This window comes from Lepisma saccharinum, unplaced genomic scaffold (genome assembly GCF_977018435.1).
Source record: "Lepisma saccharinum unplaced genomic scaffold, izLepSacc3.1 HAP1_SCAFFOLD_150, whole genome shotgun sequence".
NCBI lineage: Eukaryota > Metazoa > Arthropoda > Insecta > Zygentoma > Lepismatidae > Lepisma > Lepisma saccharinum.
Window position 1 is genome coordinate 47 of NW_028142959.1, and position 26,688 is coordinate 26,734.

A 26,688-nucleotide genomic window follows, 5' to 3' on the forward strand; every position below is an offset into this window, starting at 1 on the left:
AAATTCCTGTGTTATGGAAAATTATTGCTGTCACAAATTGAATGTAATATCAACATGGATTTCTTCATGAATGTTATCATCAGGGCCTTCCCGATGGCGCAGTGGTATCATTGTCGTCTTGTAATCAAGAGGTCCCAGGTTTGATACCTGGTGGAGGCACATAGTGGTTCAGATCCCACATTAAACTGTAGGTCCAGTCCCGATTAGCCTTACTGTGCATAAAGTGGACTTAAAACACCAAATAAATAAAATAGAAAAATCAAAATGAATGTTATCAGTTTTATTGGTTACATGTTTTATTTAACAATACTTACCACATTTGTGCTATTAAATTAATGGAAACAATGAAACAGATTATATTTTTAGGTCTTGTCATATATATTTAACTAAAATACGGGCACAGAGTGTTACTTAATTTTTTAAAAAAACATCAATAACTGTACATGTAAAGATAATAACAATCAAAAATTTTTTTGCACATTGAGAAGGCAAATGTACAAAATACCATATTTGCTGTCATATGAGATGCACCACCCCTTTTTTGTACTCATTTTTGAGGAAAAACTTTATCACTGAATATTACAATTAACTTGCAGTATTTCAAATATAAAGTAATGTGTAGGCTTATTTTAAACAAATAACTTATGTAATCTAACTAGAAAAGAATAGATTCCAATCTTCTTCACCAAAACCAGACATTTATCTTCAAAACTAAATGAAGATTCACTTGAAACCTCTTCTAAATCAGAATCTGAGTCCTCATACAACAACACAGCTGTAATCGTTGTTGACAGCACGTTTGCATCCTGGTGTACGAACTCTACATGACTGCAATGCTTTCAAACACAGCAAGGAAACAAGAAAGAAAAACTCAGAGGAGAGAAGGTAATCGAAAAGTGACTCGTCATGTAAGATGTACTCTGTTTTTCAAACCTATTTTTAAAGGATAAAAATTTCATCTAATACGGCAGCAAATATGGTATTTCACTTCAACAACTTTAAAACTCATTGTTGGTTACAACTGCAATCATTGATAAAATCAGACATGTGTCAAAAGGGAGACTCTGGGATGTATAATTTGCTAGAGATCAAATTTGTGAAAATCAGATTCAAGAAGTTGTTCTTCATGTTACATTTGCTATAAAGGCAAGAACATGCCAAGATGGAAGTCTGGAAGTTGAACTGTCCACTGACATAGTGAAACTAAGAAAAAGTCATAAAAATTATCTACTAAAATTACGCAGCTGTCCATTTCGCTTTGCAAAAATTTTGTTAGTTGGGGGGGGGATACCATCGCCCCTCTCTTCGAGCACTGGTTGCCGCAAAAAAATATGAAGAGTTTGTCATCATATGCTTCTCATATGATCATCCTATTTAAGTGATTTATGGTGAATTTTTTGTGACAGTTCTTTGATTAATTTTAGTGTGTATTTTGATGGTCTCGTTTACCATAGAGTGGGACAGTCTACATGTGCACTTTAATTATTTTAATTATACCATGTTATAGTAGTTAGATATTCCTGATGTTTGAACTAGCTGAACATGTACACAAATATTCTGAGTGCACAGTTCTGGACAAACTTAAAGAAACTCGGACCTTATCTCCTGCACAATCTTGAGGATGTGAAGAGAGCATGTAGCCACCAATTCTAGTGAGGACACTAATGTCGACAGGGTGGCAGGTGTAGAATTCAATTTCATGTGAAGAGAGTGCAGGAAGGGACAGATGAAACATGCAAATGTAGCAGCACCATAAACCTAGCTCCAATCTATGGTTCCCTGTCCATATATTCTGAAAAGTAGGGATGTACTGTTGAAAGTCTCTGATCTTTAAGTTTTACCCAGATTTTAGCTCTAGTATATGCTCGAGTATTCTCAAATAAATCCTATGGATGCAGTGAAATTGACCCAGTCTCCCCTACATATTTTATGTTGAACATAAGTGGACTCTGGGCATGGGTTGAACTAATAAATAAATGAAATAAATTTGAACATTTAAAAATAAGACATCAAATACTAATGTATAAATATAAATGAACTAATTTCGATAACATGCAAAATTGTAATCTGGAGGATCATCTGGTATCGGTGGACGTTCTTGAGGCATATCGATGTTGTCAGCATCCAGAAGGCGCAGCCTAATATCAACATTAAGTAATGCCTTCAGGTCGAGCTCTGCTCTCTTGCTAACCATTGGTTTTCCTAGAAAGAAGAATAAAATATTTGCACAAATCATTTTAAGTTGTGACAACTCTTCTTTCATATCACAGGGCTGTAGCCAGCATTTATTTTCGGGGGGGGGGGGGGGCAACCTTCGAGAAAGTGTATTGCCAAATTGCTAGGAAAAAAAATACTCAAGTAATGACTTAGGCCTCCCAGATGGTGCAGTGGTAGCGTCCTCACCTTGTAATCAAGGGGTCCCGGGTTCGATACTCGGTGGAGGCACATAGTGGTTCGGATCACACTTTAAACTGTAGGTCCAGTCCCATTAAGCCTTACTGTGCATAAAGTGGGCTTAAAACACCAAATCAATCCAATCAAGTAATGACTTACAATGTACCTTCCACTAAGTATATAAATTTTGTCAGCTGCACTGATACGATATTACTTTTGCCAAAACGTTATAAAACAAATTCGATTCAACAGAAGAAAATTTGAGATTTTCATAATTATTGTGCAAAATGAAGGTAAAATTTGGGAGAAACACCAACAATCGCGTGAAATGCTAAATTTGCATGATTTTGCAACTTACTATGAAGAAAGAGTGTATTTAACATGTCATTATATCCACAATCTGGCAATATAATGTTCTTTGTTATTATCATGATTGTGAAAAGTCAGGTTTCTGCATGTAAGGTATACAATAATATATTTTTTAAAATTTTAATAGCTTGCTGCATTCTATTGTGATGCGTTAATTATTTTTAATTAGCATTTTTTAAAGTAACAAAAAACCTTATAAAAGTACGTGTAGTGACTAAGCCATTTTAACACTTGATGTTTGACACATTTTACAAATATTTTTTGCTTCAATAGTTACAAACTGAATTAATGTATCTCAGTCAAGGATGTATTTTTTTTGGGGGGAGGGGGTCTGAAAGACTTATCAAGCACTAAAAATAAATAATGAATATATACTTGTTTAGTATTTGTTGTATAATTGAGGGTTATTTATTTCCACTGAACTCAATGGAAGGCAAGGACTTTATTGGGATCACACAGTTTTGAATGATAGCACCAAAGAAGATTTATACACATTAGTACCTAAATTATATGCATAAAATATTAATAAGAACCTTTGCTTGGCATCACTGGATGTAGCATTCTTTTTTGTTATTCAATAAATATTCAATTCTTTGCATATTTGACATTAATTTCCTTGCCAGGCCATTTCTTTTTATACAAATTTTGATGTTCTTAACCTACACATAAGCTAGATAATAAACATGTGCTGTCATATTTGTATTCTTATACCATCTTTTTACCTATTCATGCAATAATAATAACATAATTAATTTAATATTTTAATTAATGTTAGTTTAATTTAATATAATAATTTTAATTTAAGCATTTATATTATTATTAATATAATTATATCTGAAATACTGGGTTCAGACCAACCTCTGAAATATATTTCTAGATATGTACCAGTGTCAGTGTCGTTCACATACGAGTCTCCAATTTAGGAGTTGCAATCAGTTTGTCACGGAGCTTTCACCTGATAAGACACGAATGGTGTCGGTGCAGAGTTCATCCAAAACAGGTTTCATTCAGGGGACGCAATGGGACATCACAGGCTAATACCGTATTCCTTGGCATCCCAATACTTCTCCTCCAACCTGGAGACATGTGCATTTGGCTATCTATTGGCTGTCTGACCCATCTCATCATGCTGTGCTGCTCTAGCATGAATTGATGGCAATCCTAATTGAACTGTTGTTGCAGTACTCAATGCATGTCCTGAATGGAACCAATTTGTATGAATATCTTCACTCTGCAGTGATTCATGTCTGAACTGCCAATGTTCCATGGCAGACTGATTGCAAGCCTTGCAACTGCCTAAGCATGTGAGATTCCTGCTCATGCATGCCTACATTAGGATAAAGTTATTAACTAAATTGGTAGTTAACAATATGAGCCACCCTGTATATTCACATGTAATATCTTCAAGTTCTATTGTAGGATGGAAGTCAAGAAATGCCTTATAAATATTGGCTTTAACAATGTTTAAATCCCCCTCTCCCAATTCACCTTTAACAACATCTTTATTTAAAAGGGGCATTCAAAAATTATTGGTCAATTTGTAAGACTACATCTTCATCAATAACACTGGTCTACGTCCACTTTGCTGACTGGAGGCTGATGGTTGTTCTTTAGTAATTTGAGGGTGGTAAATCCAAAACCGAAATCCGTTTTTTTCTCTCACGTCAGGTTTCAGAGGAAAATAGAAAATTATCTAATATTAGGGATGTATATTTAGAGCAATGAAACAACATAGTCCGTAAAGAGGTCACAAGATGGCAGCACATGGAATATTATAATGAATATTATTTCAATCAGTTATTTGAACATTATTAAATGTAGAAACACAAGAGTATATAAACTAAAGAGATTATTCATTTAAAATTCTATCCAACTACAAATAGAACTGAGTATCGTATACGGAAGCAGAGTTAAATGATCTTATTTGTGATCTTGATCTACCAAAGGCGTCAGCAGAATTACTAGGTTCTAGACTAAAGGAAAGAAATATGTTAGCGTCTGGAACAACCTTCATGTATCGGGACAGAGAGAGGCATCTATTAAGATATTTTCAAAGGGACGAAGAACTTGTCTATTGTACAGATGCGAAGGGACTAATTGAAGCTATGGGGTATACGTCTAATGCAGAAGAATAGAGGCTTTTTATTGATAGCTCATGTAACGAACCCAACTCGTCACAATTTGTATAAGTCGCACCTCTATTTTTGTGACTTTTCTGATAAAAATATGTAATTAGAAATGTATCAATTTAAAAACAGGTTACACCTCTAATTTGGTAAACTAACTTAATATTTATTGTAAGAATAAACATTTAATAGTTTATATTTCTTCCACTTGCTTACAATAGCGTCGCCGACCCAATATAAAGGCGAGAGCGGGGTTAGCATCTCAGTTTGACTCCGTCTGCAGACGAGAGAAGTAGGGCTCTGCCTACGGGCAAGAGGTAAACTCCTCCTAACAGGAAATAGAAAAAGATATCCCACTCCACCTTCTGGTGAGAGAAATTTACTCCACTTGAGTGTGAGAGAACCCACTCCGCTTTTGGGTGAGAGAAACCCACACCGCTTTCGGGCAAGAGATATTTAGGTAACCAGGCCTCTTTTTCTTTCATAAAACCCCGTCTCCTCGATGCTGGGAAATTCTCTTCTTAGAATCTATTCCTTACTTTTTGGGCCTGTTACTCCTACATGGAAACAAAAAGCAGCTTCCAAGGTTACACTAATCTTGCTCTTTTACATGCTTTGTTTATAAACCCTTTGTGATTGTTTTTTAAAAAGAGTACTAGGTATCATATACGAAGTTGTAAGGGTTTACCTGTTCCCTTTTCTTTAAGGGTTAAAAGTTTTTATAGATCAACTACAAAAGGCCATAACTATATAGAGAAACCCAAATATGAATATATATATATATATATATATATATATATATATATATATATATATATATATATATATATATATATATCTGTATCTGTATCTGTGAAACTATAAGTTAGATGTATAAAACTACTGTAAAAGGGTCTAAGTTCAGTTTGTGATGAAATAAATCTTTATATGTTTAGTTAATTTTCAGTTGTCAATGAACTTAACTGGTCAACTACGTCATAGCCCACTAAGTGCTCGTTTATTTTCCCGAACCCTGAGTAAAATGGAGTCTCATGCCACCGCTGGAGAAAAAGGTTAGCATTATGGGTAGACTTGAAACACTTAGCTAACTAAGCTATTGGTCTTATCCTCCGAGTGTTGCACTCGAAGAGGAGTTTGAAGTGTGTGTTGCTGCATAATGGCAATAAGTTAGCATCCATTCCTGTTGGCCACTCCGTACATTTGAAGGAAAGCTACAAAACAAAGAAAGAACTGCTTCAAAAGATAAAGTATGCAAATGACAGTTGGCTTGTGTGCGGAGATCTCAAGGTCATTTCAATGTTACTTGGTCAACAAGCAGGTTTCATGAAATATCCATGCTTTTTGTGTTTGTGGGACAGTCGAGCAAGGAACGAACATTAGGTACGAAGACTGTGGCCTGCCAGGAAAAACTTTGAATTCGGAGCGAAAACATCCAGAACAAGTCGCTTCTTGATCCTAAGAAAGTATTACTTCCTCCACTGCACATTAAGTTGGGATTAATGAATCAGTATGTAAAAGCTCTGGATAAGAATGGGGCTTGCTTTAAATACATTTGCTCAAAATTTCCTGCATTGATGCATGAGAAAGTAAAAACAGGTATTTTTGATGGTCCTCAGATAAGGATGCTAATGAAAGATGAAGAATTCTTACAAACAATGAACCACACAGAGAAAGATGCATGGTGTGCCTATTCTGATGTCATTACAAACTTTCTTGGAAACTTCAGGGTGCACAACTACGAGGTTCTAGTTGAAAATTTGTTGGTGACGTTTCAAAAGTTAGGAGTAAATATCAATGTCAAGCTTCACTTCCTGCACAGCCACTTAGATGGTGCCATAAGTGAAGAACAGGGCGAATGCTTCCACCAAGACATAAAAACCATGGAGCACCGATATCAGGGGAGATGGAATGATAACATGATGGCCGACTATTGCTGAGGCCACCTACTCCAGAAAATCAAAGAAACTAAAATTTTTGCCTAAGTAGGTATGCATGTTGTGCTATTCTGTGGTGTATGTTAAGTTTAGCATAAGTACAGGCATCAGGTGTTGACTGTATGTGCTCGTGAAACAAATTGATCAATTTGCTGGAATTGCCTAAATTTTTTGTCCATTAATAACTCCCAATTGAGAAAATAGAAACGTAAATTTGTTAAACAATGTGACGTGATACTCTGCATGGACATCTGACTATGTTGCATTCTCTTTGCAAGTGCTGTTGGAATGTAGCCAGATATAATTTTCTGAAAATTTTGAAATGTGACTTGTGAAACAATGCAACTGAATATCTGTTATCAGTAGAGACCGGATGTTTAGGCACTAAAAACATATAAAATAGGCAGGCAAATTAGCACTTATAATTTTCAAAATAGGCAGTAAAATAGGCATTAAAATACAAATAGGCAATAAAAAAGGCAATTAAATTTAACTCAAAATAATGAAGTACACGTACAAAAAGAAATAGGTGTTTAAAAAATATAGAAACATACCTGTACATTCTCTATAGTTGCTTAAAATAAACCAAGAGCTCATCATTAGAGAGAGACATTAGTCCAATATTGTACTTAATAAATCACTGCAAACAGGAGTCACGTCAGCCCAAAATTTTCCATTGTATAATGGCTACCCAGTACACACACAAGTCTGACAAAAGAAATTGTTGGCTACTTCCAACCAGTACGCAAATTATTTAAATATACACTTTATCACTGCACACAGGGTTATTTCAGTTAAAAAAATTTACACTATATATTCCACACAGCAGTTCGAACTAAGAATCTGTTTAAATGCATTTCAAGTTTGTAGTGTACGGTTTGGCAGTCTCTGAATAAGAAGCACTAATTGCGGAATCAGCGACCTCAAATTATATAGAATCAGTTAAAAGAACTCAGTCAGCAGAAAAATAAAATTCATATGTAGACCAGTGTAATGAACAGAAGTACATGATGTTAGCACCATTTGAAACAGGAAAATTTGAATTTTTACAGATTGTAAATGCATTCAATGTGTGCCCCACGCAGGGTTCTTAAAGGTCCAGGAATTTTAAATAAATCCAATTCCAGGGAGGGAGGGAGGGAGGGGGAGGGAGGGAGGGAGGGAGGGAGAGAGAGAGAGAGAGAGAGAGAGAGAGAGAGAGAGAGAGAGAGAGAGAGAGAGAGAGAGAGAGAGAGCTAGCTTCTCCTTAATATACAGTCCAGGAATCTTTTTTCAATGAAACAATATGCAACTTGGACCGAATTTAAATTGTGCAAGAAAAAAGGTTACAATCCTGCAGCGGAACCCACATTAGAATTTATGGGTTCCTGGACCTTTTAACAACCCTGGCCCCACGTGTAGCAGGCAGGACTACGCGGTACTCCCATTCTTGCCAAACCTTCTCAAGCATGTTTTGTGTGAAGTTTCTGAAGTCGATATTGGCCTTCGGAATTCCAGCAGTGTCTGTGGAAGTGGAGGAATATAAGCATGGACTTTGATGAAACCCCAAAGGAAGAAATCACACACTTTGAGGTCTGGTGCAGTGACTGGGGAAACCACCATAGAAAACAACACAAAATATGCTTGAGCATCATGTCTGTCTGCTGGTTACTTAGAACAAAAGAGAATAAATAGGTCCAATCTTTGCTTAACACCCTGTATTTAGCTTATTTTAGCTATACTAAATTCAGACTCTTACTCATTATCATCACACTTACCTAAGAGAACATTTATTGCATCTGTCCAGTAATCAAATGTACCTTCATCAGGTGCAACGAAGTCCAGTGTTGATGTTTCTCCTGTTGCCAGTACCAAAGAAAAGGCAAGCTCCTGGTAAGATTTACGTCCCCTGCAATGCAGACCAATTTGAATTAGGTAGAAAAGTGTCAAATTGGAATAAGTAAATTAATTCACAATAATATTCTACCATTAAGGCTTGGCTGGATCTTTGGCCACTGCCAGGTCAGCTGTTTTAAAAGTTTCCTCTCCTTTCAAAAAACTGCTATGATGTTCCAAAATCTGCAAAATTACATCAGCTTTGAATTCCTTCTAGAGCATCGATGTGAATATTTGTGTGGTTTACATTTGCAGTTATCTAGATATTCTCAATACTTTCACGATTATGTAAGTCTATTAAGCTATTGATAATATCTAGACAATAGCAAAGCAAACCACACAAAAATTCACATCAATGCTCTAGAACAGGGGTTTCCAACTGGCAGCCCGTGGGCCGCATGCGGCCCCCGTTGCCTTTTTCTGTGGCCCGCGAAGCCAGTTTGCAAAATACATTAATTTTATTTATTTTTATTAAAATACGTTCTTTTTTTTTACTGAAGGAACAGATGCTCTGTGAAGAAGGACAATATCACAGGTAGAATTGATTTTGCAGTCAATAATGATAAAATCAGAAGAATCTAAAGTGACATAACTTTCTCTTCACACCATGCATTCTACCCCTTCACTATGTGGAATAAACTCGCCTACTTCTCACCTGTTCACTATGTGGAATGAACTCGCCCTCTTCCGCGAAGGCTTCACTCTTTGTCTTTAGAAACAAACTGCAGAGTGGCGCTATAGAGATCTGTTTTACTACGCATGAAGTGATTTCCAGTGTTCCAACTCGGATTGTACTGTGACTGATTGTTAAAGTTTGTGCAAATATTGAAATGAGCAATATCTCCAAAAAACGTAAGATTGAAAATTAAAATAGCTTTTCTCCAACTTGAATTGTGTGATTTGCAAGGTGATGTGTTCCTTCAAACTAGGCAAGAAAAGGGGCCAGCGTTTTTCAAATACCTTTCAGAAGAACGCTTTCCAAACCTTCGTAGTTTTGGGCAAAGAATGACATCGATGTTCGGCAGCACATACACGTGTGAAAGTGTTTTTTCTTCAATGAAGTTCATCAAGGACCACTACAGAAGCAGACTGGAAGATTCTTCACTGCTTCACCTTCTGAGACTTTCAGATTGGGTTCAATTTTCGCATTGAACACTTACTATGAAGGATTCTTATTTGTATGGTGTGTCCTTAATTTCTTTCAATTCATCAATAAGTATTGGGTTTTTGTGAAATAAATTGTAATTATACAATTTTGATTTGTAATTCCATTGTTTTATTGCCTCATTTAAGAAATTTAGGTCATGCGAAAGTACTATATTTTCAGTTCAGTACTTACAATTTTTGTAATTTTTAATCCCCCCTCCCCACCCCCCCAAAAAAAAATGCAGCCTGCCTATCAACTGCTGGATATAATTTTGGCCCTCGGGCCTTTTGAAGTTGGAAACCACTGCTCTAGAATGAATTTTAAGCTGACATAATTTTTCATATTTTGGAATGCGATAGTGTTTTTTGAAAGAAAGGAAAATTCGAAAAACATCTGCACTGGTGGCAGCCAAAGGTCCACCGAGCCTTACATGACATATTATAAAGGTAATAAATAAAGGTCAGTCGTATTTTCACCCAACATCTTTAAAAGTCAGAAAGCAGTGTGAAACAGATCTGGCAGATGAAATGCAGTCCTGTTTTCAGTATAATAGAGAACCACGGATCTCACTGTTGTAAAACTCTGTGGGATGCAAACGAAACAAGTACTGCGGATTGCATCCATCTAGTTTTTTTTTTTTTTTTTTTTTTTTTGTGAATAGAACAAATGGTGACCTTCCGTACCCCTCGAGAAACTTGAAAATCTTTAGTGGGTTGGAAAGATAGTTATTCATATGAACATTTCTTGTTATTTTTAGCATGTGAAAATGCGTTATAAGCGATTTTATGTGGTATGAATTATGACGTCGTGGACACGAGGAATGCCTATGATGTTAGGGAAGGCCTGTTATGTTTGGTTCTCTTAGTATAAATATTGTTGAAGTGAACGTCCGTAGTGGAAAGTGTGCTATTAAACATGTTGTCACATTGTTCTATGATATTTCAAATTTACGATTTCTTCAATAGAATGCCTGCGTGTTTATTCGTGAGTTGCCAAGAACAAGAAATATGTGAAGTGTAGCAGACTTTATTTTTTAAAAATTACTCTTTTTTCATGGTGATAGTAATTACGCATTATCATTCGATATCCACCATTGATTTCTTGCATGTATGACAAAATATTCAAATAAGTTGAAGAAATGTCTTCAACTTATATAGGCTCCTGGGTCTTGAGCTCATACGATAAGTTTCCTATTATCATCATCAGATGTGTACTTGGTAGAAATGGTCCTTCCCAGACTAGTGATAAAGCTCTTTAATTTAAAACTATCATGCTCATTTTATTTGTATTGAACTGAGTGTTAGTTAGAAACTTTGTGTACTGATCATAATTTAAAACATATGCAGATGTTGTTATTAACCTTATTACGTAATACATATATTTACCTTACTTCCTTCATGTGTGGACAGTCTTTCCCAGTGATTATATTAATGATACTACTGATTGCAATCTGTTGATTAAGCTTGTCAAAATCAATTTCCTCTGTTCCTTTCAAGTTTCCATAATGCAAAGTTTTATGGTTTGGAGCAAGGCAAGCTGACCAAAATTTACCTTTCATTCTCTAAAAAAAGAAAGAAAATTTTATGCTTCAAAATTCAGTCTACTGATTGTAGATCAATAGGTATTATGAAACACCTGCGGTTTTCAGTAACTGAATTGTATTGCTACTGTTTTCTACTTTAGTCTGTTGTTCTCTATAGATTTCAGTAGATCAACGAGTGTTCCGAAGCAGTTGCCGTTTCCAGTAGCTGAATAGTACTGCTATTACGGAACTGATTTTTCAGCATATCAATGGGTGCCTTGAAACTTGCCCGGAACTTTCATATCACAGGTCCTCCTTGGAAGCCTTGTAACAAAACAGGTACTTTAGTATTATACATACTCCCTCATTTGTCTATATTAAATTATATTCCCCTCACAGACATACTTTAGTATTATACGGATTACCTCATTTGTCTACATTAAACTACAAGGTGGCTTAATAAGTCACTTAACACCTCCAGTACAAGGCCACTGCGGCATGGAACATGAAAATGGCGATGACCAATCGTTGCCTGGCCAAGTGGAGACCACATTGACGTCACCCGCATGGTCGGCAGCCATCTTGAATTCAACTTCAGAAATTTAAATGGGAAGGGGGTCATGCAACATATCAAAATGGGTTAGAATTTTACCAGGAAAACAACTGTGACATTTGTTTTCACCTAACTTTAAATTTAAGGGTGATTCCCGCATTGGAGAGTGACACATCCTTTCCTTTTTGCTTAAATGTTTATTCAAATTATCGTTAGTATGTGATTATGTGGTATTTATTGTTTAGACCAATCACTGAAAATGTCCGGATATTGACTTACCAGCATATACATATCTTGTAGTATTGGTTGACATGGGAATTACGATTGTGTTTTGTCTTTACATAAAAGTTTAAAAGAGTGATGATGTGAATTGCTCGTGTCAAGAGTAGCACATTTCCTTTTTCACTGATGTGAACAAAAATGCCACTAACACGTGAGGAACGGATTGCCATCATATTGATGTCAGGGGAGAGAAGTACGTGTGACATTGCTGCAGACTTCAATAACAACTGCAATCCTGCAAGACAACCGGTGTCACATGTGGCCGTCAGCCAGTTGCTGGCAAAGTTTCAAGATACTGGATCTGTGGACCACAAGCCGCGACATGAACGTCCTAAAACAGCCACGGATGTAGCGGTGTTGGCATCATTTGCAAAGTTCCCAACCCGTAGCACATGGAGACTGGCGCTGGAAAGCGATGTCAGCAGGGGTTCAATTCAAAGGATTGTACGCGACCACCACTGGCATCCATATAAGATGCAGCTGCAGCAGCACCTTAGTGAGGACGATCCAGACAGGCGTTTGCAGTTTTGTGAGTGAGCTATAGCACATCTGCAATGTGACCCTGCCGTCGGTAGCAAGATTCTGTTCAGTGATGAGGCTAATTTTTATGTGTCGGGGGAGGTGAATAAGCAAAATCTGCGGTACTGGTCACCCGAAAATCCACATTGGACAGATCCCAGCAAGGTGATGGGAGGGTGGGAAGCTAATGGTGTGGTGTGGTACTTGGGGTTCCCGACTTGTTGGTCCATTTTTCATTGAGGGCAACGTAAATGCAGAGGGCTACTTGCTTCTGCTATGGGAGCAGATTTTACCATCCTTACTGTCCGAGGATGGGAGCTATCCTGAATGGTTCCAGCAAAATGGTGCTCCACCGCACTATGGGATGATAGTCCATCAGTAACTGGATCAACCCTCACCACTGGATTGGTCACCGAGGGACTGTGGAATAGCCTGCACGCTCACCTGACCTGACACCATTGGACTTTTACCTCTGGGGACACCTGAAAGCCATGGTGTATGCTACAAAAATCAGGGATCTGGCCCATTTGTGCACATGCATTGTGGATGCCTGTACTGCAATAACTCCTGAGGTTCTTCAGAATGTGGTAAGGTCATGGGAGAGACGATTACACGTGTGTGTTGCGCAAGAGGGACGTCATATTGATCATGTGTTATAACTTTGTGGTATTATTAACTCTGCAACAATTAAAGTTTCTAGCCCATTTTGATGTCACACGAACCCCCTTCCCATTTAAATTTCTGAAGTTGAATTCAAGATGGCGGACATCAAGATGGCTGCCGACCATGTAGGTGACGTCAATGTGGTTCCCCCTTGGCCAAGCAACGATTGGTCATCGCGATTTTCACGTTCCATGCCGCAGTGGCCTTGTACTAGGGGTGTTAAGTGACTTATTGAGCCACCCTGTATATTCCCCTTGCAAACATGATTTTGTTGATCCTGAAACTGGGACTAATACACCTAAGATAATCTAACCAGGTAGTCCGTATAATACTAAAGTACCACAAAACATTCTAGGTTTGATAGCCAGTGGATGAAAATTGCAGTGGTTTGGATCCCACTTTAAACTGTAGGTCCAGGCCAGAGTAACCTAACTGAGCATAAAGTAGACATACTTTTAACATATCTCTAGTGCTCAAAGTAGGGGGAAAATGGGAGGGGGGTGCTAACCCCCAGTTTAGAAAATTTGTGCAAAGCATCCCCCAGCTAGGATAATTTGCGTACCTTCTTCTGTCTCCATGTTGAACCATACAAGCATTCTTGCAGTTATCCCCAAACTAGAACAAGCATTGCTCCAACTAGGAATTCCAACTTCGAGCACTGTATACATGTACATACATGCAAAACGTAATTTATGATTGAAAAATAAATAATGAGAACAGTACAGGTCAAAGTCCTTACGACTAGCATTTTCTTTCTTCCTTGCTCAACATTGCAACCATTAGCACAATGGCCTTCTTAAACTTTGAAACTTTTGTTCTGTCCAAAACATATAAACCAGGCAGGAAGTATGTTATGAATGTTTAGTGAAGTTAATGTTTGTAACAGACATTCTATTAATGTTTTTAAAACTTCCAGTTTTGAAGTTCCAGTCATCATGTTGATTGACTCAAATGTTGGACAAGGAGGGAAGAAAATACAGTTTGTAAGTACTTTGATGTTAATTATTCTGACGATTTTTAAAATTATATACCACAGTAGATAAAAAGAGTTAGTTTTTATTCATGTGCTAGGCTTACATTCATATGTATGCCATTATTGTTGAAAAAAAAAGAAAGAAAAGATTTACACCAACATTAAGTGCAGAAAAGAACATCAAGCTAATGGTGCCCATTTCAGTGTTTCAACAATGAAAGCAAGGTGCATTTCATTCCACAGCTCCATGGTGACTGAAATGGTAGCTAGTGAGGAGTGGAATGCCCACCACCTCCTCTCCCACAATGCAACGCAATGAAAACAACAATCTCCAGGTTTTTTCTTCCCCAGAAAAGAGAAGTTTCTACGACCGACTTCAGCACCGTGTGGATCAAAATGAGAGCCATTTGCAAGCTCTTATTTTCCGCACTTAATGTTGGTGTAAATCATATTTCTTATCCAATAACAATGGCATACATATGGTTGTAAGGCTAGCACATGAATAAAGATGAACTCTTTTTACTTACTGTATTATATCATTTTAAAAATCATCAGGTTTTTCTGTCTCACCCTGTATAACACTCATATTACAACTTACTTGACCACGTGACGAATACTTGGGAAACTTAGATCCCTTCATCAGCATTCTCAATCTATTTTGCTCGACAAGTTCAGTGTACTCGGGAGTTAATTCTTCTTTCAGTTCCAAAATGGACTGAAAGTTTTCTAATTCCCACTCTTCTTTTGATAACCATTCATCTTGCCGCATCTTTGATATCTCCGAGTATGGTAGTTTCTCCAGCTGAGACTTGAATAAGTCAATCGAAGCAGGAAACTTTATCAGCGTTTTGCTTATTTGCTCCTGCATTACATAAAGCAATTTCTGGTAGTCCTCGGCCGTAGCCTGCATCTCCTTGCGCGTCTTCTTCATAAGCATTAAAGCATGACAAACCAGCTCTTCAAATGGATGATCGTGTGTGAAGAACATTGGGAAATATGATCTACCATGCTCGCTTGGTTGCTTCCCAACACGCAGTATCTTGCAAATTAGCCTCACCACATCCCTGCATGCTTCACCTAATGTACAACCATAATTGTCAGGTTTGACAAGGATTTCTAAAGCTAGTTTCTTAAACTCGTCCGGATAGTTCATGACAAAATAGTCGAGGCACTCAAAGTCTAAAATGGAAAGTGGTGGTTTGCTCAAACGGATAATGGGTTGTTTTGAACATGACGGAAGTTGACTTATTTCGTAAACTGTAGAAAGCTTGCTTTTTGGTTTTGAGTAACTTCCATCTCCATATGCAACTATGGAAAATATATTTAGTTTAGCAGAGATCTCAGAGTCTTCTAAATTCAAAATTTGTTTCAATTTGCCCTCTAACTGTGCAAGTACGGTTGTCTGGAAAACATACAGTTCATGTTCAATTCCATCTTTCAAGCCAGACTCAAAGTTGTTAAACAAAAGGTGTTCATTGATCACTTTTTCAATCCCCCGCGAATTCAAAATTTCCAGTATATCTTTCCTAGTATCATTGTCTGCCCTGAGCAAAATAGAGTTAATGAAAGTGATTGCATTTTGTCTCGTTCCATCCACTTGGCTTTGCAAATAATGCACAAGTTTTGTCAAAAGTGTTTCCCCATCAAACTTGTATTTACTGGAACTGTGGTCTACAAAGTTGTATAGAACGGACAGAACAACTTCGACCAAATTATCACCCAAAGATTCTACAGGGTTGATTACATAGCCAACCAATTTGGCAATGAAGTCATCATCTAACACATCAAAGGATATGTTACCGTTCTCCAACAGCTGAAGAAGTGAGGACAGTGCCTCGCACAAACCGCAGTCATCTAGTAAACCATCTTGGATTAGTGAAATCAGTAGCGTCAGTCCCTGCTTACTGATGAATTCTTGAGTAAAAGTTGGGTCGGTGCTGAGGTAAGCTAGCCGCACAAGATGTGCATGTTTTACAGGTTTTGTTGCTGATGTTAACTTTTCAATGCACGCAACAACATTCCTCGTCGCTGAAAATGTCAGGTTAAGGATAGCGCCATTTGGCACTTCACCCCGGTTTTTTTCCGTGATATACTTGCACACATTACTCCCCTTGTTATACAGTTGCAGTGCATAGTTATCACCATCCCCCAGCTGAAATAAGTCACACAAATGCTGAGTTACTGAACTGAGAGAATCTTCCTCATCAATCTTCAAAAGTTCATATTTTTTGCCGAACTGAATAGCAACACTGATAACTTTTGGTGCTGAAGTTCCACTTTCCACTTCACACATCTTTCTGAATGTAGTTTTGTAGAAAAACACCATGTACTGAACCAAAAGACTATTGAAATATGAACAAATTGTGTTTTCTTAGATAAGAGAATTATCACTTTTCTTATCAAGATAAGATTCACTTCCCAAATACAAAAAGTTAAAATAAACAGAGATTGCAGCATTCCCAATGGCTTATACAAATCAAATATATACACAAAAAAGGAACATTTGTGTTTGCTTAAAAGTGTAGACCAGTCAATGAATGATGTAAATAATACAGAGTAATTTCTTATATCCTTTTTACGTAGTAGATGTCTGGAAACACTGCAGTCTCATATAGTCAGTTATACAATTAGAGAAAATTCTTTTTATGCTACTATCTGTCAGTCTATTTAAAGAATAGTTATCTGGTTTACCGAAGAAGCGATACCATATTCTCCTAAAGCAACAACTTATTTCAAGTTTGCATTACAAGTTAGTTACGACACTATTTACAGTAATATTGAATTGGTCCAAGATAAACCTGCGAAAAATTATGGAAGGTATTTCCTATATTCATTACATCATATCTTCCTGAATTAAAACAATTGAACAAGCATCTCTTTAAAATTAGCAAGCTCACAAAGAAAGAAATTGGGAAATTGAAAATACTGTCTATCACTGTGCACAATGTTTTACTCGACTGTGTAATAAATCTATTTAGTAGGAATGTACTGACAGTGGATTATTGCTGGTGTCAATAATGCAATGAACTACATATTTAACGAAGAACTGGAATTCATCTCCTTCATCAAAACTCTTGTTGATTTTTAATTTGTGTGAGTGAATATACAGCATGTCCACAAAGTCCTGCTACCATTACAATGAAACATAGCTCCTAAACTATACGAAATAAAGACATGCGGTTTTTTGCAACGTGTTCTACAGCTCTCAAAGTTTTAATCAGCAGTGGTATTTTATTATTATTATTACACAAATTGCAGAAGTTCTCGAACAGGTTGATGCTGCTATGCTGCAGCGTGTATGGATGGAGATCGAATATTGTCTCGACGTCCTGAGAGCAACTACCGGGGCGCATGTGGAAGTGTTGTAATTGTAAATAAAACTTTGAGAGCTGTAGAACACGTTGCAAAAAACCGCATGTCTTTATCTCATATAGTTTAGGAGTAACGGTAGCAGGACTTTGTGGACATGCTGTATATTAAAGAACACACAGAACAAATTAAAACGTCAGTTTGGTGAATCAGAGTGAAAGCATTTATAGATGTTTGGAATGGACAGATTTGAATGTTCTACCAACACTGATTTAAATAACTGATGTGATATACTGCAAATGTTCCATGAAGAATGGGACTGGTTCGTTAACCCCCTTAATTAGTGTATGAACTTGGCTGACTTCAATGACTACTGAATATTTAAGGCACTTAACTTTAGAGAACCAGGGTATATGAATTACAGTGGAACTCCGATTTTATGTTTTACATTTTTCTATATTACACATACAATCTTGATGATCTCAACATAGTAAAATGCTATAAAATTTTCCTCTATTTTACATTTTTCTGCATTTTAAGCTTATTCAGCTTGGTCCCCTGCAAAATATAAGATCGACTTTCCACTGTATAGTTTTATAACAAAATGAGTTACACAATGACAGAATTTTGCACCACCTTACAAGTTACTTTCTAAGTTACTTAGAAACATTGGATCAGTAAAATTATTAGAAACTGTTTCAATACACTTTATATCATTAAAGGAATCCCCCACTAGCACAGTGGTGAATCTTATCATGTTGTAATCAAAGATTATCTGATCAATTCCTTGTGGAGACATATGAGGGGGTTCAGAGCACAAGTGGCGTAACTCCACCTTTCTTGGAAATGTATAACTTAGAAGTGTGAAGTATCAACATTCTAGTGTTAGAAGTAAATATCTCCTAAGTTTCAAATTCTTGCTCACAGAGGCACCACTATGTTTGTGCTCCAACAGCCAAACATAGTACTAAGTTATTGCAATCTGCCTGTTATGTACTAAAAAATATCTTTCAGTTACGCCAGTTGTGCGCACATATGCATAGGCGTAACTTGGCAGGGGCAAAGTTATATTAAATTTTAAAAGTTAGGGGGCCTGAGGAGCAAAGTGATAAAAAGTTATATTTGTGATTTCGTAAACATCAGTTATTTAGCAAATAATCCTGGATGCAGTTTTTTTGAGATGGAAAACTTTTCGAATCTCTTCCTCAAAGTTAACACCCAGGTTTGATTCTAAGCGCTCTAAATTAGGCCCGAACTTTGATTCAGCCCAGTTTAATTCTGCCCCCTTAAAATTAGGCCCAGTTTGATTCTGCCCCCCTCAAAATTAGACCCAGTTTGATTCTGCCCCCTTAAAATTAGGCCCACTTTGATTCTACCCCCTTAAAATTAGGCCCAGTTTAGTTTGATTCTGCCCCTTCAAAATTAGGCCGTTTGATTCTGTCCCCTCAAAATTAGGCCCAGTTTGATTCTGCCCCCTCAAAATTAGGTCCTAAGTTAAGCCCATGCTCATATGTACAGTGTTTGAAACCCACTTTTAACTAGATTCAGTTCTACTTAACTGAGCTTATAGTGTACTTAAACTTTGCTACACCTTTAGGCCAGTACCTAAAGTTCCTAGCATGTTGTTATTCCATCATAATGTGTTTGTCTTCATGATTTCTTCACTTAATATAACACGTGAAAGAAAATTAAGTATGTCTTTTAAAAAATTCTATATTCTTCACATAATGTATAAATGTTCTGATACACACAACACACTGCATACTTTGCTGATTTTATAACAAAATAGTACATAAAATTACTTTTCAGATCTGAACACAACACAGAACATAAAATAATATCATTCAACTTCCTTGTATGTAATTCACATATCTTTGGTAAATACATTTTGTTGATTAACAGAATACAATAACATACCTAGTTACTGGCAGTGCAGTGACATAATTGCTTTAGTTATAATAAAATACAATTATTTAGAAGCTTTGGGATGACCATCAAAACAAACATAACAAAATGCTATAAGCTGACAAAACCAACAAAAAATATATTACAAAAACACATGGGGCTACAATGTTCACCGAAGTGGTCTTATATAAGGCTCTAATTTGCAATAACAGTCCTAAAGACTCTTATACCATCCTGACACTGCATTTCAGAATTGTGCACTGGAAATTACAATACAAATAAATGAGGCATCCACATATTAAATATAATCAAGACAAGAAAAGATGATTAAAAATACTGAAGTATGAATCCTAACATTATAATTTACACAGGACTGATTTTTCTGGTAGATATTAGTTCATGCGTGATAACTGCGTATTGCATATTGTCTCATCAGTAAAATAGACCATAATTTTGCCAAATTGATATTTCAATCATAGAATGCACATACGTTAAAATCTGCTAAAGACGTATTAGATAAGAACATATATCAAGACACAAATACAAAACACACACATCTATCAACATGAATAAAAAATAAAAATTCAGGACATAATTTAAAAATGGAAGCAATAATTATTTGTTCTAATCTAGTGGTCACCTTGATAAATTAGCCTATTGCTACCATATGCATTTATATCTGAAAGTCCGATATGGCTCATGCAATTTTTAACAAAAATCGGAAAAAATACACAGATAATGCATTAAATTTTATTAACTTATGTGGCAATCTCCATGGATAAAGCAACTGGAATGTGCTTTAAAGTCTTGAAACTTCTACTTGAAATACTGCAGATCGTAAGTTAAAATCAAACATTATTATTATTACAGTCTTTAATGCACAGCTACATAGGCATGTGCATTGGGAAGGGGGGGGAGAGGGAGCAGTTGCCCACCTAATATCTCGCTTAGAAATTTAGCATAGAGAAATATTATCACCATTATTAAAAAAAAAATATGCTCTTTAAAAAAAGAATTATTTTCAAGCCGACGAATGTCCCAAGCAACTACGGAGGGGCAGGAATGTGCATTATTTCCTATTATCATAAGTTGGTAGTTGCTAGATGCAAGGTCTGGACTGTATGCGAATGATGATCTGATGGAATCTTTTGGCTGGAAGGTATTCGATCATCCGCATACAGTCCAGACCTTGCACCTAGCAACTACCACCTTTTCCGCCATCTGAAGACCTTCCTGGGCGGCAAGAGTTTAGACACTGATGAAGAAGTGAAAACGACCGTGAGTAACAGGCTATCTCACAGGCGGCAGAGTTCTATGAGGAGGGTATCCAAAAACTCGTAGTTTGTTACGATAAATGTTTAAACTGGCAAGGAAATTATGTAGAAAAATAGAGAAGTGTATGTAAATTCAGAAAATAAATGTTTTTTTGAAAAACATTTACTTACTTCGTTTATATTGCAAAACTGACCTTACTTAAAATATAACCCTCGTAGCTTACATTGTAGTCCTTCACTAGTATATTTTAATTTTTCCAACAATCTGATGTTATACAGGCATTTGATTTCACTTAATTCATAATAAAGATTTTATTCTATTTTTGTTATTTTATGAAGGGTCCTGCGTAGCCAATTGGTTAATGCTTTTGCCTTTGGTATAAGCAGTACCATATTCGATACCAGGTGGGAGCTCCCAAAATTTAGGTGTTGACACAGCATTGTGAGGACAAGTGCGGAGCTACTTGAGAAGGACGAAGTAGTAGGCTCAGGTTTCGAAACCCAGAAAACAGTGGTGATGGGTCTCGATGTGCTGATCAACCAATGAAAAGCTGCTTAGCAGGCCCTTAGCCCTCATAGAACTGTTGCACCATGCACTTTTAGGTTATTTTTACATAGCTTTTCTGCATCTTAGGTTAATCATGGCAATGAGAATTAATAATGACAGACAAATTAGTGATGGGACGAACAAAGCCTTAACCAGTGTTCAAACCTAGCTTCGTTGCATACTAAGTTTATTGCTTCACCTTGAGAAACAAAAGGTCACATCACAATATTGAAAATAGGAGGAATAAAATGTATGCTATAATTCATTATTCACATTAGTAATGTGTGCTTAGCTTTTATGCACTTCAACTCTGACACAAGGTATGAAATAGACATTAAAAATAGCTTAATACCTTAAGCTGACAAAAATTCATGTTTCAAATAATAATTATCTTGGTCCCCAGTTATGCGTTTTTCTTGTTGCAAATTACATTAAAATTAGAAAGCTAAATAAATAAAAGGCACAAAAGAAACACTAAAACTGAAAACAGGGCACAATTAAACATTCAAAATTACTTCCTACTTATACAGCACTATGGTAATTCATAAATTATACACAAATATTTAATGTATTGTTATTATGAGTGTACAGAATAACAATAAGTAAGAGAACATAGTATGACAATGGTTCAAAATATATATTCTAGGGCTGAGCCGATACAGACGTATCGGTAATGGCCTATACCATGGGTATCAGTTGATATTTTTTGCACCGATACTGGCCGATACCATTGTTCTTCAGTAGCTAGAAGCACGGCCAAAACAAAAATAAGTTCCCTTTCAAACGTTCCTTCAGCTTTTCCAACTTACTTTTGGTTTTGAAAAAAAAATAGTTGTGCATTTGTTAAGTGAACCTGTACTCAAGTTTCCGTGAACAGCAAGTACATGACACAAAGATCTATACGCAGATAAGACTCGCGGTCAAGAATCTTGCAAATCAAGGGTAACTTGAAATTATCCCTATAGGAGTTCCATCGAAGCCTACCAAGCTTTGTTCCTACAGATGCGGTCTCGTGTAGCAATAAACCCTACGAGGTTCCGGTAGCTAACGAGGCACCTCGTGTATTGTGGACATCTCTCTCCTTAAAGACCTCCCGCAGTCAAAACAGTCATCACCCACGTGAGTGGTGGACGTGTCTCAGACATAGTACATAGCATATTCCTGGGCTAATCACCTTTTCTTTTCCGACTTTAGACTTTTGTTTGTTCAGACCTGGATAACTGGGTTTCAACAGGCGTGTATTGGCGGCACAGGGAATGCGACAATGGAATAATTTTCTTTGAACGACAGTTGATGGAAACTGTAGTGATGTGTTTGGATTTCCTTCCACGCCAAGCGATAAAACATTGCATTTATTATTTCTAGAAATCATTTTCCGATAGTATATTATATCAAAAGCAGTCACTTCGGAATATCACTGTACTGAAGTCGATCGCCTGATATACGTAGAAGCAAGAGACTGGTAAGTTTCCATTTCCTCCTTAAATTTTGTTTACTAATTTTTATTCTTTCTGATAAAGGACAAAAAAGAGACAAGATTGGTTTCACATTACAGCTTTACTGTTAGTTTTATACGTCGTGTCCAGGGCTGGTAAATCACCCATTATTCTTGTAATCACGGATGATTTAATGTTAGTTTGGGAAGAGTGGTCCTTTACTTTCAGAGGAGGTTGAAGAGGCATGATCTCATTCTTCAACATTAGGGGTGGGGTGACGACAACACTATTTCCTAGATCTTAGCTTATCTTAATATTTCTCACATATTTGAAACATCTGATTGATTGTCACTTATCTAAAATATACTGTAAAGTTAAGATGCATCGTTTGGTGGGTTAATTTATTCATCGTCAGAAATGCATAAGTATAAAATGTAAGCATAATAAAAATTACACACACACATATATATAATTATCCTTTTTATTTCAAATTGGAATTATACACGTATCGGTAGCAGTGGGTATTGGTGAGAGTATCGGCATTGGTATCGGTTCAAAGTGGTATCGGCTCAGCCCTAATATTTTCACCAAGTCAAATACTAAATAAATAAGCCATCTGTCCTATGTATATTGTATAAGCGATATATACACAAATAATTGAACTTCTCAAACAGTTAAAACTTCTTTTGTCTAACTAAAAAACAGATATGTAAAAGTATAGTTTGCACTAGATCTTTCTTGCACTGAACAAATAAAATAATTTAAATACATTATACAGTATTTGAGTGTATAATATAATTCTAGCATTTAATTCTATCGATGTAAAATATTAAAGCGTGGTATAATTGTACTCTTACAGATATTGCCCTATTTCAGTTCATAGCAGAAATCGTAGTTGGGAGGATCGGCAGGCACAGGTGGCGGGTCTTGCGGAATGTCGACACCTTCTGCATCTAGTAATCGTAGCTTAATATCCATGCTCAACAGAGTTTCAAGGTCATTTTCTGTTTCCTTGCTCATCATTTTGTTACCTGTAAATATATTTGAGAACTGAAGTTTTATGACCAAAAAAAAAAACAAAAAAAAAACTTGTTTTGTCTTATAATGAAGCAGGAAATTCACTGATTCCAGTAATTGAATTATTGTAGACATTAATTTGTATATAGAAATCATAAAGTTTCTTTCCGTAGGGTCCAGACAATGATTATCACGACCTTCTTTCCTCGGCTTAGTGAACTATACGGTCGAGATGAAATTCACATATAAAAAAATAAAGAAAATGGTTTCATAATTTTACATGACAAAATACGAGAAGTTCAAGTTTTAAATTTTCTATGTTGCAAAATTACTGGCAGAAATATGTATTCACATTTGAGTACTTAAGAAAAATTACCAAGATCGAGAATTAACACTCTGTATATTTAAACTAAATTCAACAACTGAGATTAACAAGTTCATACATAACTTCAGTACATGTTTATATATATATATATATTGAAGCATAAATATTGTTTTGCATTAACCTGTTCGCATGTTACAGATTTATCTTCAAGTTTACCACATTAAGTTATTTATTATCATGAAGAATTATTTCCGACTTTGCGTAGATCTTTACGAAGAAAATCGAGACCAAATGCTCGATTATAAGATAAGAATCAAATACGAATTTTGTGTATTTGTACGTTCAATTGACTTTTCACATTCCAAGTGCACACTTTTTGTATATTTGCAAATATAGGCCTTCACTTTTGTAGGTACATGCATGTAAGATACTTATCTCATTATTCCACACTAAGAGAAGATGGCTGCCATTTTACGTGATTCCATCTGCTCACAGATTTAATGTCCTTTGGACCTTTTAAGTACTTTTCGACGCAATTTCAATTATTAAATGCGAATATAGTACTTATTTGCTCTGCTATATCACATTATATACACAAATCTTCCTGTTATTAATCAATAGTTCCAATTTCAGTTTCCGAAAACTTTTAGCGACTTCATTTCCGTCGAGGTTGATCTTACAGATCAGGCAGTGTATCCCAACTCACACTGCTACCACTTTTTGCACAGTATACAAACTTGCGAACATATTTCAAGTGACAAATTTCGAGTTGTACAGTTATTATACATTAAAATGCTTGTAAAATAGATTAGATGCAATAAAATAGATATTACAATATTCAATTACATGTTTACGTATTTTATTTTCACCTTTTTCAGTTATTTTAAGTTTTACAATTTTGGTGGGAAAAAGGTTATTTACGCGCAACTTAGATTTTTCCCTTTATGTGAGTTGGCTATGTTTCCAAGTTTAGGATTACTTGCAAGTTTAGGATTACTCTTCAAGGTGCTCATTTTAGCAAATCGTAAGTTTATCTTCGAAAATCAACCAAAACTTATATTAAATGGTTTGTACATGTTAGTAATACATTTTAAATACATGTTCGTACCCATTTACTGATGAAAGAGCAAATAAAAGCTGTTGAAACCAAACATATGTGCGATTATGCATAAATTGGCAATTTTCGGTAAGCATATTCTTGAACACAAACCAAATTACATCGCTAAATTATAAAAGTTTTGTAAATACGTGAAGTTTGGATATGTACTTAAATAAGAACAAAGCCAAAGTGATGCAAATTAATTTTGTACTGATATAAAGCACCAAATATGACCTCAAATCAAAAATTACGAGTAATAAAATTATTTTAATATTCACATTATGATGGTACTCATTCTGATACCGTCATATGATAAATCACCATCTGAAGCATTGTTATTACCATTAGCTCACTTGGTGGGTGAACATAAGTGGTCAATTCATACACAGCAATTTTACTGCAGGAAAACAACAAGTTTCTGTGTGGATGGTGGCGTGGGCACCAAAATTCATAGTAAAGTAAATTGTGCGGAAGTTAGTAATTTGCATCTGTATAGCTATAAGTGGGGCACTTTCAATGTGGCCACCAAAGTTCCCAAGTTCGAATCACAGTTGGGCATAGGTGTTCTATCCAAGTGTCCCTTCAATTTCATCAAATCATCACTTACCAAGATTGTCATGATTAGTCAAAAGTGGAAGAAAAGCGATGAAAAATAAATACAAAATACTCTTACTATAACAATTACTATCGATATTTTACAATATGCATGGGTCCATATACACTTTACTGATACGATAACTAATATTCAACCAATCTGTTACAAAATTGCAGATGTTCCTTCCTTCATTCTTTCTTTCTGCTTCGGTTATTTTGAAATCTTTTTTTCTACCTTTCAAGTACAATGAGATGATATGGATAATCTGATGAAATGGATGATGGGACAAACAAGCTTAATCCAAGGTTCGAACCTGGGACCTATGGCTTTGTAACATGTTATGCTGCCAACTCTGCCACGGCGAGTGACCGAACGGTTTGTTGATGTATGCAACTATAGGGATGGCAACAGGGTTCTATTTGAAATGATTAGGAACATATTTTAGAAAGCTAGAAAAGGTAAAAGTGAAGGTAAAGTGCTCCCCTGTGCATAGCACCATGCCATGAAGGCGTATAGGGGGTGTGGGGGTAACGCCCCACACTTTCTTGATCCGGTCGTGAGTGGGGGTGATGTGATCATCATCACGCCCCTGACCGCCTTTACCCCCAAGGGTTTCCCCCAGGTACCCATGTTATTCGACGCTGGGTGGGCGCCGGGGCCGCTTCCATCGTTAGAAAAGTTCCCGGATTTGAACCGGCCGGGGATCAAACCCGGGACCTTTAGCATGGTAGTCAGACGCGTTACCGACTGAGCCACCGCGGCCATTAGAAAGCTAGAGCATATACAATTACATCTGTGTAAAAATATTAGCCAAATGGCAGAAT

At 36.3% G+C, this 26,688-nt stretch overlaps 2 protein-coding genes across 2 annotated transcripts in view; both read right to left on the reverse strand.

Annotated features, from left to right (window-relative positions):
- Positions 1-698: 698 nt before the first annotated feature.
- Positions 699-16,650, reverse strand: LOC145982359 (engulfment and cell motility protein 1-like). Its single transcript, XM_083115914.1, has 4 exons — positions 14,956-16,650; positions 11,231-11,406; positions 8,581-8,711; positions 699-2,202 (listed from the first exon to the last, which is right to left on the reverse strand). Exons 1-4 carry the CDS (start codon positions 16,648-16,650, stop codon positions 2,039-2,041), a joined length of 2,166 nt encoding a protein of 721 aa, XP_082972040.1. The 3' UTR covers positions 699-2,038.
- Positions 16,651-19,410: 2,760 nt separating this feature from the next.
- LOC145982357 (engulfment and cell motility protein 1-like) overlaps positions 19,411-26,688 on the reverse strand; it is a 28,472-nt gene continuing 21,194 nt past the window's right edge. Inside the window, exon 4 of the mRNA XM_083115913.1 lies at positions 19,411-23,859. Within this exon, the coding sequence (XP_082972039.1) occupies positions 23,696-23,859 (164 nt within the window). The 3' untranslated portion in view covers positions 19,411-23,695. The remainder of the gene's footprint in view (positions 23,860-26,688) is intronic.

Excerpts from the sequence above, each read along its gene's own strand:
- LOC145982359 (XM_083115914.1), bottom strand. The coding sequence starts at position 16,650 with ATGTGTGAAGTGGAAAGTGGAACTTCAGCACCAAAAGTTATCAGTGTT. Across the intron at positions 8,712-11,230 it reads CCACACATGAAGGAAGTAAG|GGGACGTAAATCTTACCAGG; the intron begins GTAAATATATGT and ends TCTGCATTGCAG. Across the intron at positions 2,203-8,580 it reads TGCAATAAATGTTCTCTTAG|GAAAACCAATGGTTAGCAAG; the intron begins GTAAGTGTGATG and ends TCTTCTTTCTAG.